Below are 20,362 nucleotides of genomic sequence, written 5' to 3'. Positions count from 1 at the left end.
CTCTCTGCCCACATGCAGAAGCCAAGTCTGGAACGGAACACCCCAAGTGACAAGGTGTCTCATGACTGGTGGGAACGGGGTAGGGTGGCAGACTCTGGGGTTCCTTGTGCCTTCACATTCAGAAATACCCAGACCATTTCCACCAAGAAATGAAACCATTCAGGCTAGAATGAAGCTATTTTAGAGAAAAAGAGACATTAGTGGCCTTCCCTTTGGCCACCAGACATAGAAACCAGGAGCGCCCCCCCCCCCCCAACTGGGATTTCTCTTGAGTCTCACTCACACTGGGAGACGGGATGCAGGTGCTGGCCTGGTTGGGTGGTGGTGGTAGGGAACAGGACACATGGGACAACTTGTCTCCCAGGAAGAGATTTCAGAGTTCTGACAACTTGTCAGGAGAGACTGGAACCCAGACGTGATGGGTCAGTGATCACCTGCCCAACCCTTGACCAGGACTGCTTAGTATGAATACCTCGTGTCCTCTGCTTAAACCCAGTGCAGAGTCAGAACTCCAAAGGACAACCTGGGAGGCACTAGGCCTCTTTCCTTGTTTCTCTTCCCAATGTGGCCACAATGGTAACCCTCTTTGCTCTTCATGACCACTGGCCTCTTTAATTGACCCACTAGCATGTTAGGGCTGCCAGGGCTGCTAATCTGACCCTAACAGCCCTCCAACGGCTGGGAACACGGGACCCCACTGCATCAGGCACCCCGGCTCTTTTCAACTCTAAGGAGAACATGCTAGGTAATATAGACAGGGTCTTGGCAGGCTCGAGGAGAACTGCTGGAGCCCAGAGTATTCCTTGACCTCTGAACATCGGGTCTGCCAAGGAGTGCAGAGATCCTCCTCAACTCTATACTCACACTGTGTGTGTTCTCATATACAACCCGGGAAGAGCACATGCTTAGAGAGTCCTGGTGGGGGGTGATGATCTCCTTTGGATCAGCCAATCTGAACCAATTAAAGGGTAAGAGGCTATTGCTTGATAACCCAAATGTGACCTAAGCTTATTTTTATCTGAATAATAATTTGCACCAACTCCTAGGCCCTCCTGGCACAGAGTATCTCAGTGCACATAAACACTTCAGGGGGCTGGGGAAATGACTCAGTGAGCTCAGCAACCTGAACTCAGATCCCCAGAGCCCTGCTGAGCGGGATGCCGTAGCCTGCACCTACAATCCCAGACTCTTACAGTGCATGGGAGAGTCCTCGGGAGCCTGAGGGCCAGCGAGTTGGGCATACGCAATGGTGAACAGTAGCGACCCTGTTTCAAACAAGGTTGGAGAGGAGAATGAATACCTGAAGTTTTTGTCTGATGTCCATATGCACAGTGTGGCATTCATGTCGCTGCACTCATATATGTGAACACACACATGCACACACGTTCATACCCATACACATGCATATACACAGACACACACGCACACCTATACACACACACACACACCTATACACACACACACACACACGCATACACACACAAGCACACTCACACACCTACACACATGCATACACACATGTATACACACACATGCACACACACACACACACACACACACACACAGTAATAAACACTTTGCACCAGCTCCCCAAGCCTCAGTCACCAGCTTCCAAGGACTCTTAAGCAAACGTCACATCATTCCTTAGCAATGAGTTTTCTTGTCACACTAGTTAAGGTGACATGCACTGGCACATGCCCTTGAAACATGGAAATAACGTTTCAATAAACACGGTTTTCTATCAGCTGTCAATAAGCAATTTTGCCTTAGGTCCTGTGTACTCCTTACCTGTGACGTCACAATGGAGCACGGGTATGAAGGTCGCATAGCATATCTAAGAGTTGAATGACCATAGTCTAGGTAGAAAGAACTCAGCATCTCCAATCAAAAACTTCTGCCTACTTACAGTCTTGCCACACACCTCACCGTGCTACCTTGCCCTTCCTCTTGATCCATCACTGTGCCTACTTACAGACCTCCCTCTCTCCCTTCCTTCCCCCAGCCTCTGTCTGTCTCTGGTCTCCTTTGTTTCTGAGGATCCCATATTTATTTCCACTACACCCCTATACATTTCTTTACCACAGAAGGGACAAATGCAGGACAAGGAAGTATTCAGGACTGGGTAGAGAGCCTGGTGGGTAACACTATTTGGACCTGAGTTTGAAGCCTTTTACTCAGGTAAAAGTCCGGGTTTGGTCACACACCCCTGTGACTCCAGTACTGTGGGGGTGGGAACAGAACATTGCTGGGACTTGCTGGACTCCAGCCGAGCTCCAGGTTCAATTAGAGACCCCGTCTCAAGGGAATAAGCCAGAGCACTGCAGAGCAGGACCCCTGCTGTCCCCTTCCAGCCTCGGCACACATTCACCCGGATGTACACACCTGCATGTGTGTGTATGCACGTACATACACATACAAAAACTGGGGAAAGAAACCATTCAAGTGCTAAGGTTCCATAATCCCATGGAAAACTGGCCATACTGTGTGGGCTTCAGTCTGCTCTTCAGACGGCCAGGGTCTAACAAGGATAGTCTAGATGTCCGTCATCTCCATGGCCACAACTCCCAATTCCACCAATGAGTGTTTCTAAATAGAAGGATCACACGCTCCAAAATTAAAATTATGACAAGAAAGATCAGACAAAGGAGCACATGTTTTATTCATAGCAAGGATTGGGGCACCCTGACACAGTCACTGAGATTTTTTTTTCTCTGTTTTGAAAGGAAAAAGAACTGTTGTAACCCTCACTGAGCCAATGAAGATTCTTTTAACCATTCCTGGGCTTGTTCAGTTTCATTCATGTCTATTATGCATGCGTGTGGTTATGTGCACATGTATGTATGTGAGTACAGAGGTCAACCTTGGGTGTCTTCCTCCGTTTTTGTTTTCTGTGATGAGGTCTCTCTACTTTGGCTGGTCTGGTTGGCCAGTGAGCCCCAGGGATCCACTGGCCTTCATCCCCACAGTGCTGGGATTAGAATCGAGTACCACTACATCCAGTGTTTTAGATGTGGATTTTGGGGGAACAAACACAGGTCTTCCTGCTTGAGAACAAGCACTTTACCAATAGTTATCTCAGCCTTGGATATCAAGAATTACTTACTTTATTATATAATGGTTTTTAAACCCAGAGACTCATATACAGGGGAAGTACTGTATCACATACCTGTATACCTATGTGTGCATATACATTCACACCTACATATATAAGAACTGGGTGAGAGAAACCATTCAAATACTAAGGCCAAATTCTTTCAGGGAAAATCAGCCATTCTGTATTGGCTTAGATCTGGACCTTAGAAAGCCAGAGTCTAACAAGGATATTATATCCCACTCCAGTCTGGACATTTTTAACGAGGAGACACTAAGAATAATGGAATATTGGACCCACATAAACTCAGGATGTACTTTTCTGATTATTATTAATTAGCAGTGTGGGAGGATCAGGAGGGAATTTGAGCAATGAATTAACCTCAGTTTGTGCCCCAAAATTGATTACTGGCCAAAGGCTCCGGCAATGAGATGATTATACAGTCATGAAGATTAGGAGAAGTTTCGATGCTACCATTTCCTCGTTCACTAACCATGCCAATTGCCTCAGTGTACGGATTCTTGAGGCTCATTTACAGTCTAGAACCTTAGTTAAAGTAACTCGAGCACTGTCTTCTCAGGAGCAAAATGGGGCCAAACTGATTCTTTTGTCATGGAACTGTTGTGAGGATTGAAGGAGATATTTTATAGAAATATTCAATATTCTCAGACATGGTGCTCATAACCATTTGGGAAATAGTTTCCCATGTTTGAATCCAGTTGTGACTTGACACAGCGGAACATTATATATGCCCTTCTACCACACAGTTGGAGGTGATTATATATATATATATATATATATATATATATATATATATATATATATATATATATATATATATATATATATATAAAATTTATATATATATAAATTTATATTATATATAAATATATATTTATATATATTATAAATATAATATATATATACATTTATATATATATAAATATATAAAATTTGCTAAAAGTGGCATCTTTACCCCTTTTATGTGTATGAGTTCTCACCCTTCCTTCCTTCCTTCCTTCCTTCCCTCCCTCCTTCCCTCCCTCCCTCCATCTCACAGAGACCTGCTGCTGCTGCCTCCTGAATGCTGGGATTATACGTGTGTGCCACTATGCCAAGCAGTTCTCACTACTTCAAACACTACAACACTACCAGAGGAGAGAGAGAAGGCGGCGTGCGGTGGCTTTCAGATGGAAAGACCGGCCCTAGGACTGTATGCAATTTTTCAGCATCTCCTTTTGTTCTTGATGCAGTAGTGGGGTAGCAATCTACTTCTCGGAATAGGTAGTCCCTTCATATCTTTAAAAAAGCATTTCTACAAGGGTTGGGTGTGAAGGTCAGTCTTAAATGCCACCTTGATACAACGTCAAATTACCCAGGAAGGGAGGAGGTCTCAATGAGCGATTGTCCAACAGATGGTGGGCATGTCTGAGGGACTCTCTCAATTGCCTTAATTGATGTGGGAAGATCTAGCCTAAATGTGGGCAGCATCGTTTCCTGGGTATGGTCCTGGGCAAGAATGGAAAAAGCACTAGACACCAGACACATGTGCTTTTATTTTCTTTCTGCTCTTTGGTATTGTATTTCTTACTTTTCTGTTGCTGTGATAAAATATCCTGAGCAAGGGCAAGTTAGAGAAGGAAAGGTTTATTTGGCTTATAGTTCCAGAAAGGGATACAGTCTATCATGATAGGGAAATATGTTGACAGTAGTGTGAGGATGGCCAGGCAGCCAAGCAGACTGATCCATTTCATCTTCATACAGCAGGCAGACGGGCACACAGACAGGCAGACATACAGACACATACACTCACACACACAAAGAAGAATATGTATGTATGCATGTATGTATGCATGCATGTATGTATATCAGGAAGTGGGGACAGTGATATACTTCCTTCAGTGAGGCTCCATATCCTAAAGGAGGTTCATCATCTTCCTAAACATCACCAAGTATCAAACACACTTTGGGGGATATTTTGCACTTAAAGCTCAACAGATACAATGTGACCACCTGGTCCCCTTTCCTGCCTTGACTTCTCTGCAATAATGGACTGAAGCCTGACTCTGTAAGCCAGAGAAGCCCCTTCTTCCATAAGTTCTCTGAGGTAGCATTCTGTAAAAGTATTTTATTACAGAAGTGGAAGAAACTAGAACATCTAGAAATGAAGGAGGCAATTTCTTTATCCTGAAGGATGACACTTTCATTTAGCTTGAAGGGCGCCTCTTCTCGGGCACCTGATGGTGCAGGAGGTAAGCAGTGGCTGAGTTCTTCATCCAGTTGGCTCTGCACTCAGTCCACAAAGCCTCTAATTGAAACTGTGTTGGGCTGTCTAGGAAAGAGCTACAATGGCCAAAGGACAACTGGACTTATCACACCTGTTTCAGCATCAGCAGCTGGCCAAACTGGCCACTAACCAGCACTTCCTGGAGACTGGGTTCCTGGGGCAATGCCTGATTTCTTCCAGCAACCTTAGTGCTTGGTCAGAGATGAAACAAGCCAGACCACAAACACCAGCGCCAAACTTAAAAGCTCCCACACATGTTTGCCATTTCAAAGTCCCAATACTAGATCAAATGCAGCACAGTCTGTATGTCAATTAGCCTAGAGATGGGAAGGGACCAGTTTTTAGATAATCCCTGCTAACTGACTTTTGTTCCAGCTCAGGAATAATTTGGATTTCTGATTTTTCAGATTTGGTATGATCAACTTGTATGCAAAAGCCAGGCATGGAAAGGACACCTGTGAGAACCCGAAAGCTCCTTTGAACCCTCAAGAGTTACCTGGCACCTGGGTCTAGAGCTGATTGAACCTTATCCCCTTGTGACGGTTAGCTTTGTCACTCTGTCACAACCTAGAATCGCCTGGGAAGAAAGTCTCAGTGAGGGATTATGTAGCTCAGGTTGGCCTGTGCGGGATTATCTCCATTATGTTAACTCATGTGAAAGATGCATCCACTATGGGTGGCACCATTCCCTGGGCAGGACATGGAGAACTGTGCAAATGTGAAGACCGAGGACTGAGTGCAAGCCCTCATTACTTGTTGTTCTCTGTTAACCATGGCTTCAGTTGCTTCAAGGTCCTGCTGCCTGGACTTCTTCACAGTGCGGACCATAACCTAAAATTGTGATCCAAATAAACATTCTTCTCCCTTAAATTTTTTCTGTTGGATATTTTGTTACAGCAAAAGAAGTAAAATTAAGACACATTGGGTAGAAAGCTTAATGCCAGCCTGAGCCACGTAAGAGTTTGCTTACGAAGTTCTTTTGTTACTATGTTTCCTAAGTGCTGGGTTGATTAAATTGCGTTAGTCTGTGAGCAGGCCTGTGAGAGTCTGTCTTAACTGGTATGGGAAGGCCCAGCCCACTGTAGGCAGTACCATTCCCTAGGCAGAAGTCCTACAGTGTATGAGCCTGGGAAACCTGAGCTGAGCACAAGTAAGCAAGCAACTGAACATGATACACTGACTTCTGTCTGTTCTTGAGTTATAGATGTGTTATTACTAGGTGCTTCAGTGAATTATAACCTGGAGTTGTAAGTGGAAATAAGCCCCTTTGTCAGAATATTTTGTCGTAGCAACAGAAACCCAGCCAAACCTGGGGAGGTGGGAGCCAAGAGTTAGCTGGGGCATGGGGGGGGGGGCGCGGTACTTTCAGCTGTGTGTTTGAGGCTGCAGTTAGGCACAAAGAAAAGACTATTGAGTAAGGCACACACTCTACATTGGTCACACCTGTTTATGTGCCTAGCTGAGGTGACTTGGTGAAGAACTAGGATCATCCTGGGTCACTTAAGTCATGGAGGGAGGAATGGTGGGGAGTGCTGGGAAATGAGGGTATGAGCAGCAGCTTCCCCTGCTAGGCTACAGTCAGAGTTTCTCCTTGACTACAGAAAGGAGAATACTTGGCTAGAGAGTAAAGTCCAGACATCCTTCCATTGGCAAGTTAGGATGTGAATTCTTGATGTCCATTATGGTCTATTAATAAGAACCACCCAAGAGAAGGTAGGAAAACGTAATGAAGTTAAACTAGGAAGGTAGGCTGGTAATGTTGAGCACTGGCATAATGTCCATGAGGCCTTGGGCTTGATCCTTACTACCACAGAAACAGACTGTGGAAGTGTGTGCCAGGAATCCCTGTATTTAGAAGGTGGAGGTGAGAGGATCAGAAAAAAGTTCAAGCTCATCCTTGCCTACTTGGTAAGTTTGAGGCCAGCCTGGGGTACATGAGACCCTGCCTCAACAAACAACAAGCAAACACTAGGAAGGCGAAGAGACGTCATATTAGAGGAAATGAAGAATTAAATCAAAATGTAAAATATGCAAAAATGTAAATAGTGAGGCATGATATGCAGGTCCCAAGTCCTCTTCTAGAGTTTGATAGGCCAAATGATTTGTCTGTAGTTTTTAGATAATTATCAAAATTTATAGCGCTGTTAGAAGAGGCTTCTAGAGTATTATAGCAACTTGCCAATGGGTTAAGCCCTAATTTTCATGTTATACCAACATCCCTCTGTCTTCTGAGACCAGGGCTCCAAATGGCATGCTCAGACAGAGCTCTAGTAAGCACTGGGTGCTCTGGGCTAGAGGCAGAGTTTCAAAGACGGCTGATGGGCTCAGGCAGCACCTCAGCGGGAACACACTTGCCCTAGCATGCAGTAGGCTCAACCAACCCCCAACACTGAAGGAACCAAAACCAAAGCAATGCCAGAACCCAAGGATAGCTCACTGACAAAACTAATGAACCCCAAAGTGACTGAACATCAGCCATTTCTCCCTGTCTCTGAAGGTCCTGGGGAGAGGACCAGGCTTGCTCCCCTCTTAGCTGAGTCTGAGGAGAATCTAGTCACTGTACAGGCAGTTCTCCTTGGCAGCTCCTGTTCTGTATTTCCAACATGGATGGGAAGAAACTACTTTAAGTTGCTCGGTGGCACTGAAGAAGGAATTAGAAGCAGGAGACATATGAACACAAGGCCAACTCATCCTGTGTCATATTTCCAAACTCAGCATTCATTCATCTTGGTTGCCTACTGCTGGGCTCTCAATGTAAGGGGAGCCTTGGCCATACACCAGCTTGGTTCCTCTTATCTATTAACAATTTGTTATAACTCCACATGGAGCGGTTTGACATTCTTTAGGATTTATTTGTATTTTAAATTATGTGTAGCTGTGTGTGTGTGTGTATGTGTGTGTGTGCACATGAGTGCAGGTGCCCATGGAGATCAGAGGCATCAGATCCTTTGGAGCTGGAGTTAAAGGTCGCCCAACATGGGTGCTGGGAACAGAACTTGTGGCTTCTGGAAAGGCAGCGTGTGCTTTTAGCTGGTGAGCCATCTCTCCAGGCCTAATATATTCATATTAGAGAAACAGATGCTAAGTAATTCTAGCTGGAGCAACACTGTAAGGCACCAGTTTTAAATTAATTACTTAAAAAGTTTATGTGTATGTATGTGTGTACCTGTTTAATCTTTGCTCCACGTGTTTGTAGCGTCTACAGAGTCTTTAAGGGTATTAGATCTTTTGGAACTGGAGGTAGAGGCAGTTGTGCTTGAGAACTGAGCCCTGGTTCTTTGTGAGAGCAATACGTGCTCTTAACTACTGAGCCATTTCTCCAGTCCCAACACCTGCTTTTCTTTTTGTTTTTAAGGACATGAATGAGATGTATTCTCATGAATGAGAATGAACTTCTCGTGATCAAAACCCAAGCCACACTCTTGGCTGTACGGCCTACTTCAACCTCATAGCTAGGTCTCAGAGGCCTTTTTTACCTTGTGTTCCTCCAGACAGGACAGACTTCAATTTTGGCCCATTTCCTGTTCTCTGACAAGGTAAATGGATGGCAGGTAAATGAGGGTTCTTTTAAAATCCGCACGACTGAGGGAGACATCCCCAGGGTCAGGCTAACAGAAGCGTGCAGGATGGTAATGACATGCCTCGCAGCAGCTCTGCCCTGGTGTTACTTTAAAGGGACTTGAACTTTCAGCAGGATCACACCGAAGAAGAAGAGTGAATCGAGGCAAATGGCAGAAAATAGAACTGCTGCTGAGAAAGGGCTGGGACATCCTGACGACTCGGAAATGTCAAACTAAGACAGACACTGCCCCCGCCAACGATGGGTGGAGAGCAGTGAAACTGGGGCACTCCTCGCTCACAGACCCAAGCAGTCGGCAGTCGGCAGGTGACAGGCGACCTTTTAAGGAATTAGAAGCCCTCAGGAAATGAAACCCAGTGTTTGGACAAAGAGTTAAAATAAATTATCAAAATATTTTATCTCTGAAATCACACAAATGACTGGAGACAAAAAGAATTAATTGTGTTTACAGATTGAGAAACGGAGACAAAACCCAGATTGCTATCCTTTTACCTGGTGAACAGTCACAAACTCTGTTGATAAGTGAGTTGCACTATTGTGTGTGTGGTGTGTGAATATGAGTATGTGCTCATGCCACAGCATGGAAGTGGGGGGTCATGGGACAGTTTTGGGGAGGTAGTTCTCTTTTTTTCTTTCCACCTTTTTTTTTGTGGGTTCTGGGAATCAAACTTGATCCCCAGGCATTAAGTAGCCGGTGCCTTTACCTGTTGAGCCATATTGCCAGCTCCCACCTACTCCAAAAGTCTTTGTGTGGCCCAGCATGGTGACATATGCCTTTAATCTCAGCACTCAAGAGGCAGAGAGGCAGAGAGGCAGAAGCAGAATTAAAGGCAGGTGGATCTCTGTAAGTTCAAGACCAGCCTTCACTCAGAACAAGAAAAGTCCTCCACAAACAGGGTTGTTAAGTTTTAGTTTTGGGGGTTTTGGGGATAGAACCCAAAGCCTTACACATGCCAGGCAAATGCTACCACTAAGCTGCGGTGAATATATATACGAGAGAGAGAGAGAGAGAGAGAGAGAGAGAGAGAGAGAGAGAGAGAAATATACTGTCTAGACAAAAACAAAATCCAAAAAAGTAAACGAAATCCAAGGTGTAGATTTGAGAGGTTGCTCAGCAGTTAAGAGCTCTTACTATATATATAATATTTTACTTTTAATTGCGAAACATAGCTTGAAAAAAACAATCAATGAATGACCTCACAGCAGCCACAATTTATAATTTATTAACTTTTTTTAAAAATAGCTACTCTAGGGTCTGCCTGCGCCCAGGACCTGAGCACATAGGTGGTTCATTTGCCAGCCAGCCTGTTGTGGGGCCTGTGTCCTACCTGAGGATCAACAGAGGGAGTGACTCTCTGCCACCTCCTACTTCGCTCCATGACAGAGCAGTCGGGGAACAGCTGGTTCACTGAGACAACCCAAGTATAACATTGCTTGAGGTAAGACTCAGTATATCAGCAATCTGTGCCAGAGGAAACCCAGTCAGCCAGTGTCAGCAGAAGTAACCTTAAAGGTCCACAGTAGGTAGAAGTACCAGCAAGTGACAATAAGACCATCTAACACCAGTGAGAACCAGATGGCTAAAGGCAACTTAGGAACGTTACTAACAGAAACCAAGGCATTATGGCAGCATCTGAACCCAATTCTCCATCAACAGCTAGTCCTGGATACCCCATCACACCAGAAAAACAAGAGTTGGCTTTAAAATAACTTGTCAGGATGCTATTAGAAAAACACATGAAGAACATAAATAAATCTCTTAAAGAAATTCAGGAGAAAAATGACCAAAAGCTAGAAGCCCTTACAAGGGAAACACAAAAATCACTTAAAGAAATTAAGGAGAACATGGGTCTTAAGTTAGTAGCCAATAAGGAGGAAATGCAAAAAATCACTTAAAGAAATACAGGAGAACTTTGATCAACAGGCAGAAGTCATGAAAGAGGAAACACAAAAATCTCTCAAAGAATTACAGGAAAACACAAACAAGCAAGTGAAGGAACTGAGCAAAAACTTCCAGGATCTAAAAACAGAAGTAGAAACAACTAAGAAATCACAAAGGGAGACAATTTTGGAGATAGAAAACCTTCGGAAGAAATCAGGGGACATAGATGCAAATATCAACAACAGAATACAAGAGATAGAAGAAAGAATCTCAGATGCCTAAGATACCAGAGAAACCATGGACTCAACAGTCAAAGAAAATGCAAAATGCAAAAAGCTTGTAACCCAAAACATCCAGGAAATCTAGGACACAATGAGAATGCCAAACCTAAGGATTATAGGCATTGATGAGAGTGAAGATTTACAACTTAAAGGGCCAGCAAATATCTTCAACAAAATTATGGAAGAAAACTTCCCTGACCTAAAGAGAGAGATGCCCATGAATATACAAGAAGCCTATAGAACTCCAAACAGACTGGACCAGAACAGAAATACTTCCCATCACATAATAATCAAAACCCCAAATGTACTAAACAAAGAAAGAATACTTAGGGCAGTAAGAGAAAAAGGGCAAGTAACATATAAAGGAAGACCTATCAGAATCACACCAGACTTTTCACCAGAGACCATGAAAGCTAGAAGATCCTGAGCGGAGCTCATGCAGACTCCAAGAGAACACAAATGCCAGCCAAAACTACTATACCCCGTGAAACTCTCAATCACTATAGATGAAGAAACCAAGATATTCCATGACAAAATAAAATTTACACACTATCTTTCCACAAACCCAGCCCTACAAAGGATAATAGGGGGAAAACACCATTACAACAAGGGAAACTATAGCCTGGAAAAAGCAGAATATTAAGCTTCTTTCATCAAACCCAAAAGAAGATAACCACACAAGTATAAAATTAACATCAAAACCAATAGGAAGCAATAATCACTACTCCTTAATATCTCTTAACATCAATGGACTCAATTCCCCAATAAAAAGACATAGACTAACAGACTGGTTACGTAAACAGGACCCTACATTTTGCTGCATACAAGAAATGCACCTCAGTGTCAAAGACAAAAATTACCTTAGAGTAAAAGGCTGGAAGACAATTCTACAAGCAAATGGTCTCAGGAAACAAGCCGGAGTTGCCATTCTAATATCAGATAAAATTGGCTTTCAACTTAATGTCATCAAAAGAGACATGGAAGGACACTTCTTGCTGGTCAAAGGAAAAATCCAACAAGAAGAACTCTCAATCCTGAATATCTATGCCCCAAATGCAAGGGCACCTTCATTCATAAAAGAAACTTTACTAAAGCTCAAAGCACACATTGCACCTAACACAATAATTGTGGGGAACTTCAACACTCCACTCTCCTCAATGGAGCAATTGGGAAAACAGAAACTAAACAGGGAGACGGTGAAACTAATTGAAGCTTTATACCAATTGGATTTAACAGATATATATATATATAGAGAGAACTTTTCATCCCAAAGCAAAAGAATATACCTTTTTCTTAGCACCTCATGGTATGTTCTCCAAAATCGATCATATAGTTGGTCACGAGACAGACCTCAACAAATATAAGAATATCAGAATAATCCCATGCCTCCTATCAGATCACTATGGAGTAAAAGTGGTCTTTAATAACAATAAAAACAACAGAAAGCCCACATACACATGGAAACTGAACAATACTCAATGATACCTTGGTCAAGGAAGAAATAAAGAAAAAAAATCAAAGATTTTTTTTTAGAATTTAACAAAAATGAAGGCACAACATACCCAAATGTATGGGACACAATGAAAACAGTGCAAAGAGGAAAACTCATAGCGTTGAGTGCCTCCAAAAAGAAATTGTAGAGAGCATATACTAGAAGCTTAACGGAACAACTGAAAGCCCTGGAACAAAAAGAAGCTAATTCACCCCGGAGGATAAGAAGACAGGAAATCATCAAACTCAGGGCTGAAATCAATCAAGTAGAACTAAGAGAACCATACAAAGAATCAACAAAACCAGGAGCTGGTTCTTTGAAAAAAAAATCAACAAGATAGATAAACCCTTAACCAGACTAACCAAAGGGCACAGAGACAGTATCCAAATTAACAAAATTAGAAATGAAAGGGAGATATAACAACAGAAACTGAGGAAATTAAAAAAATCATCAGATCCTACTACAAAAGCCTGTACTCAACACAACTGGAGAATCTGGAGGAAATGGACAATTTCTTAGACAGATACCAAACACCAAAATTAAATCAAGATCAAATAGATCATCTAAAAAGATTCATAACCCCTAAAGAAATAGAAGGGGGTCATAGAAAGCCTTCCGACCGAAAAAAGCACAGGACCAGATGGTTTTAGTGCAGAATTCTATCAGACCTTCAAAGAAGACTTAATACCAATACTCTTCAAACTATTCCACCAAATAGAAACAGAAGGAACACTACCCAACTCCTTCTATGAAGCCACAATTACGCTGATACCAAAACCACATAAAGATCCAACTAAGAAAGAGAATTTCAGGCCAATTTCCCTTATGAATATTGATGCAAAATTACTCAATAAAATTCTTGCCCACCAAATCCAAGAACACATTAAAACAATCATCCACCATGATCAAGTAGGCTTCATCCCAGGGATGCAGGGATGGTTCAATATACAGAAATCCATCAATGCTATCCACTATATAAACAAACTCAAAAAAAAAAAAACCACATGATCATTTCATTAGATGCTGAAAAAGTATTTGACAAAATTCAGCATCCTTTCATGCTAAAAGTCTTGGAAAGAACAGGAATTCAAGGCCCATATCCAAACACAGTAAAAGCAATATACAGCAAACCGATAGCCAACATCAAACTAAATGGAGAGAAACTTGAAGCAATCCCACTAAAATCAGGGACTAGACAAGGCTGCCCCCTTTCTCCATATCTTTTCAATATAGTTCTTGAAGTCCTAGCTGAGCAATTAGACAACATAAGGAGGTCAAAGGGATACAAATTGGAAAGGAAGAAGTCAAACTATCACTATTTGCAGATGATATGATGATATACTTAAGTGCCCCAAAAAACTCTACCAGAGAACTCCTACAGCTGATAAACAACTTCAGCAAAGTGTCTGGTTACAAAATCAGCTCAAGCAAATCAGTAGCCTTCCTATACTCAAAGGATAAGCAGACTGAGAAAGAAATTAGGGAAATGGCACCCTTCACAATAGCCACAAACAGCATAAAGTATCTTGAGGTGACTCTAACCAAACAAGTGAAAGACCTATATGACAAGAGCTTCAGATCTCTGAAGAAGGAAATCGAAGAAGACCTCAGAAAATGGAAAAATCTTCCATGCTCGTGGATTGGCAGGATTAATATAGTTAAAATGGCCATCTTGCCAAAAGCAATCTACAGATTCAATGCAATCCCCATCAAAATCCCAACTCAGTTCTTCAGAGAGCTAGAAAGAGCAATTCTCAAATTCATCTGGAATAACAAAAAACCCAGGATAGCTAAAACTATTCTTAACAGTAAAAGAACTTCTGGGGGAATCAGTATCCCAGACCTCAAACATTACTACAGAGCAATAGTGATAAAAACTGCTTGGTATTGGTACAATGTCAGGCGGATCAATGAAAGCGGATTGAAGACCCAGAAATGAACCCACACACCTATGGTCACTTGATCCTCGACAAAGGATCTGAAAGCATCCAGTGGAAAAAAGATAGCCTTTTCAACAAATGGTGCTGGTTCAACTGGAGGTCAGTATGCAGAAGAATGCAAATCGATCCACTCTTATCTCCTTGTACTAAGCTCAACTCCAAGTGGATTAAGGACCTCCACATAAAACCTGACACACTGTAACTAATAGAAAAGAAACTGGGGAAGACCCTTGAGGACATGGGCACAGGGGAAAAGTTCCTGAACAGAACACCAATAGCTTACACTCTAAGACCAAGAATTGACAAATGGGACCTCATAAAACTACAAAGTTTCTGTAAGGCAAAGGACACTGTCAAAAGGACAAAACGTCAACCAACAGATTGGGAAAGGATCTTCACCAACCCTAAATCTGACCGAGAACTCAAGAAGGTAGAGCCCAGAGAACCAAATAACCCTATTAAAAAGTGGGGTACAGAGCTAAACAAAGAATTTTCGAATGAAGAACTTAGGATGGCTGAGAAGCACCTTAAGAAATGTTCAGCATCATTAATCATTAGGGAAATGCAAATCAAAACAACCCTAAGATTTCACCTCACACCAGTCAGAATGGCTAAGGTCAAAAAATCAGGAGACAGCAGGTGTTGGCGAGGATGTGGAAAAAGAGGAACACTCCTCCACTGCTGGTGGGATTGCAAGATGGTGCAACGACTTTGGAAATCAGTCTGGTGGTTCCTCAGAAATCTGGGCATGACACTTCCCGAAGACCCTGCTATACCACTCCTGGGCATATACCAAGAGGATTCCCTGGCCTGCAATAAGGACACATGCTCCACTATGTTCATAGCAGCCCTATTTGTAGTAGCCAGGATCTGGAAAGAACCCAGGTGTCCCTCAACAGAGGAATGGATACAAAAAAATGTGGTATATTTACACAATGGAGTACTATTCAGCCATTAGAAACAACGAATTCATGAAATTCTTAGACAAATGGATGGAGCTGGAGAACATCATACTAAGTGAGGTAACCCAGTCTCAAAAGATCAATCATAGTATGCACTCACTGATAAGTGGATATTAGCCTAGAAACTTTGAATACCCAAGACATAATCCACATATTAAATGATGTCCAAGAAGAACGGAGGAGTGGCCCCTGGTTCTGGAACGACTCAGTGCAGCAGTATAGGGGAATACCAGAACAGGGAAGTGGGAAGGGGTAGGTGGGGGAACAGGGGGAGGATAAGAGGGCTTATGGGACTTTCGGGGAGTGGGGAGCCAGAAAAGGGGAAATCATTTGAAATGTAAATAACGAATATATTGAATAAAAAAAAGATAATATAAATAAAAAAAAGCTCCTCTAGAACACCACTGCCTGGTTATTACTTAAAGCTTAGACAGTGTCTCATATTCCTAGGCTTGCAACCAATGCCTTACATATTTGAGGGATCCGGATCCCCTTAGATGCCTTGAAGTCCCATGTACTAAGACTACAGACATGTACCACCATGTCCAGCCTGGACCTTCTTTCTAGAGCCAACACCCAGATAGATTTGAAACACAAAAGCACACGTAAAGGGTTTTTAACTGTAAAGTATATATGTGTACAAATACATACCCAGAAAACCTTCTGTTAGGCTATCCCAAGCTAATGTTTCTGTGGAATCATTATATGAATTATTTTAATAAATAGTTATTAAAACTTGAAACACTAGAGCACAACTCATATATATATATATATATATATATATATATATATATATATATATATATATATATATATATGTGTGTGTGTGTGTGTGTGTGTGTGTGTGTGTGTGTGTGTGTCTGTTTCTGGGAGAGCATTGAGCTATATTCCTAACCTATTCTATTGTACAGTGTAAAGAAAGCATGAAAGACTCTGATCCCATTTTCAAGGCCAGGGGAAATAAACCCATAAATCCTGTCACTTGTTCTGAATCTGCTGGGAGGTTACCTTGGTTTCCCGGAGAAGGAACTGCAGGTCACGCCCACTGAGGATGCCATGGTTTTTCACATAGCTGGGAATGTTCTTGGTACTGGAGCCATAGACGGTGGCGTGCACTTCCATGTACGTGTGAATGATATCCAAGTAGATTTTCTTATTCTAGAGAGGGGACAGTAGCAGACAGTGCATTAGTAAGACGACCTGCTTGGGAGGCCAGACCTCTTGATAGAGCTGCAGGGCAGAGATAAAAATGGTTAATGCGGAGATCTTGGTCGTGTGACATGCTGATATTGAGATTTATCCAGGGATGGAGACACAGCTCTGTATGTGAGCACGGCGGCCTGCCTGCAATCCTGCTGCTAGGGAAGCAGAGACTACGGATCTCCGCAGTAAGCTGGCTAGTAGATGAACCAAGTCCAGGATCTCTGGGTTCAAGTGAGAGGCTTTGTCTCAATACCTAAGGTGAACAGTGGTCAAGAAGACACTGATGCCAAACTTTGGCCTTCATATGTCCCCACACATGCAAACCCCCATACAGGCATGCATTCTGCAGAGATACCAGCACACATGAAAATAGGAATCTGTCTGGATCTTGAGGGCAGAAATAGTCATATTTCCACTGTATAAGTCTGCAATCAGAACTATGTGAGTGTGTGTGTTACCATGTATCTGTGTTTATGTATTTATATTACTATTATATTAATATACCATGCACACAATTGGTAAAATATTACAGAATAACAAACAGTCATGGCCAAGTGTCTGGAAGTATCATCCTGACTTGGGGAATTACTGGAGACCCGGTGCATTACTTTTGGCTCACCGATTTTTGGGAAGGAAGTTTGTGTGTGGTGGGGCAGGGAGGAAGGCGTGGGGAAGGCAGGCAGCTGGCCTGGAATATTTATCCAGAGTTGTTAAGCTGTCTCCAGGGAATACAAACATCCCCTGTTGGCCAGTATTTCAAGTGATGATTAGCTCATGCCAGAGCTGCAGCCCGCTTCATTCTGATGCTGGGGAAGAGGAGGCCTTCTCTCAGGATGGACTGATGGACCCAGCAGCTGGAGAGCTGAGAATTCCCAGGTGAGCCGAAGGAGACAGAGGGGTTAAGTGGAACTCTGAGGTACTCTGAATCCGTGGAGAACCCTCAGCCTTCTTTTATCAGGGGCAGAACCTAGGCAGTTCCTGAATCAGCAGGAACAGGGTTTCAGGGTCCAAAATTGAAACCACCTGTGGTGAGGAAACAAGGTCCCTCTCACTTCCCTTTGGTGTTTGTGTGACTAAGTAGTACAAGAGGATTGTGTAGAGCATGCCCCTCCCCACTGCTCCCCTTTGAATTTGAAGGATTCGAGCTCTGTAATGGCTTCCAGTTGTGACAAAGTAGGATACAACATTTCCCATTCTGAGTCTCTGTTTTTGCCCCACACTGGGAAAATCTAATAACAGCCAGTTTGTTGCCAAAGACTGTTAAGGAATTAGACAGACAGACAGACAGACAGACAGAGGGAGAGGGAAGGAGAGGGAGAGGGAAGAGGGAGAGGGGAAAGGTGAGAGGGGAGAGGTGAGAGGGGAGAGGGGAGAGGGGGAGGGAGAGGTAGGAGAGGGAGAGGGGGAGGGAAGGGGAGAGGGAGGGAGAGGGAGAGGGGAAAAGGGAGGGAGGGAGGGAGGGCCCTAGCAGCCCAGTGTGCAGAGAAATGGACTTGAACCTAAATGAAGCTGGTCTGAGCCTCTCTCTGTGCCATCCTTGTCCTGTGGCTACCATACAACACCCTGACACCGGAGGAAACTTTTTCAAAGCCAAGTTCAAGTTAAAATGACCTATTTTATGCATTAGAGTAACAACCAGCAGTAGACAACCTTCTGACTGCAGGCCAGCGGCTCGGTCTCATGCCATGTCTGCTGTGTGTGGCTTCACGCTTCTGACCTGACTTCAGGGATGTGGCCCCCGACCAAGCACGAGTGGAATAGTCCCTAAGCCCCCACTGCTTACTCAAGCCTGAGCCCTGTGTAAGTTACTTGGAAGGGTTCTGGGGTACGGGTCCCAGTGCTGGGCATCTAGTAAATTCTATCCACCCTCTGTATTCTCAGAACCTTGTCCCCATTCCTTCAGAAGAAGGCAGGAGGCTCCTTAACCTTGCTGATGTTCCTACTGGCCAGCCTACTGGGGGTCTGCCTAGAGTGGACCCAGTCCCAGGGAAGCTGCTAAGTCCCAAAGGACCTGCTAGATCCTTTCCAACATTTAGAGTGCGCAACACAGAGGGCTAAGGGCCAAAGGTCACTGAGTGCTGGAGTCAGCAGAGTCAGGAGTAACAAGTTGAATGAGAGAGCAAGAGAAAGAGTGAGATGGAGAACATGGAGGCGAGGTAGAAGGGGAAGGAAGGGAAAGAGGGGAGAGTGAAGAGGAGGAGGAGGACAAGGCCAAGGAAGAGGAAGAATAGGAGAGGGAGGAAGAGGAGAGGGACAAAGGGAGAGGAAGGAGGACTACCTGAGAAAAAGCTGTCAGGGTTGGGATGTGGCTTAGAGTTAGAATACACGCTTAGCATGCCTAGCCCTACATGGCTGGCCACTGCATCCTTGGCCACATAATGCTGGCTGACAGGCAGTTCTGCACGGCTCCTCCCAGGGACCTAGCAACATTACCTGCTGCCAGGTGCAGGTGGCTTATAAGAAACTGCTTGCTCCCCATTCCCACGGGTGCCCAGCTGGTCTCTCTCCGCCCCCTTTCCATTTTTCTGTCTTTCTCTGTTCCTCCTCCTCTGCCCTCATGACTCTGCTCCTGTCTGCCTCTATTTTTTCCAGGCCTTTATCCCCTTGCCCCTAAAAACCTCCTTTATACTAGGTCTGTTACATGCTGTGATTTATCTGGGGACACCTTAGCATGGGCCTGCCAGGTGTTCCCCCACCCATGTATCATATTTCATAATACATACGATACTACCTAAAGACAGACAGACAAACAACTAAAACCAAGGCAGAGAAAAGAGAAGAATCCAGTCTATATACCATGTCTACACCAAGTCTCTAGATACCCATAAGCGGTGCTAGCCCCCGACTCTTCCCAGATCCACCCCACATTTTCACTTAAGACGCCTCTTACATGGTTTGTTGGCTTTGAAGTGGGGGCTGGAGGTGGGTGCAGTCATCTGTCCCTAATGCAAAAAGGGGCGTTCCTGCCTGCGAACAGGCAGCGCTGGCTGGGGAGCCCCAGCTGCTGCAGCAAGGCACAGCAGCAAGCCCTCCATGGGGGTTCATTTGAGTCTAAACCCCTTCACTGCAGACAGATTCAAGATTAGGATCCCAGACAAAGGCCTGGGTGAGGCAGGACCTAGGAGGTCACACACATGCACACATCAAATCCAGGAAAGGCAGGGGCTCTCTGAAGTGCTCCTAGCAGGAAGGCTTAGATCAGGAGGAACACCATGGAGAGGCTCAACAAGTCCCAGAGGGTGTTTGGGTGTGGTGATGTCTGACGAGATTCCCTTCAGAGAGAATTTAGGCTCTTCACTGAAGAGACACCAGCAGGTGATCAGAAGGGGGTATGGGGGTAGGAGTATGGGGGGTGGGGTGTTCCAAGCAGAACTTTGAGAGGACAGAAAGCCTTACCTCTCTCTTACAACCTAGTCACAAATAAACACCTCACCATCATTTAGGATGCCGGCTAGTTAGTGTATCTACCGATGGTTCACACCTTGGAAAGTCACATGGTAATGGTATTTGAAGGTAGACCTTTGGAAACAATTAGGACTACAGGAATTGAGATCTCATCATAGACAGTCTTGTGGTGGTTTTGTAGGAATCTGGGAGACGGAACCATGTTTCAATCCCAAATGGAGCTGCTCCTAAGGCTCTCA

General features: G+C 43.9%; 1 protein-coding gene across 4 annotated transcripts in view; it reads right to left on the bottom strand.

The window, feature by feature from the left end:
- The window catches only part of Mgat5 (alpha-1,6-mannosylglycoprotein 6-beta-N-acetylglucosaminyltransferase), a 293,176-nt gene that overhangs the window by 25,328 nt on the left and 247,486 nt on the right, over positions 1-20,362 (bottom strand). For all 4 annotated transcript variants that reach the window (XM_052199815.1, XM_052199817.1, XM_052199816.1 and 1 more), the window contains exon 13: positions 16,524-16,673. In XM_052199815.1, the coding sequence (XP_052055775.1) occupies positions 16,524-16,673 (150 nt within the window). The remainder of the gene's footprint in view (positions 1-16,523; positions 16,674-20,362) is intronic.

The sequence above is a fragment of the Apodemus sylvaticus genome, chromosome 12 (genome assembly GCF_947179515.1).
Source record: "Apodemus sylvaticus chromosome 12, mApoSyl1.1, whole genome shotgun sequence".
NCBI lineage: Eukaryota > Metazoa > Chordata > Mammalia > Rodentia > Muridae > Apodemus > Apodemus sylvaticus.
This window is presented reverse-complemented; position numbering and strand designations above follow the sequence as displayed.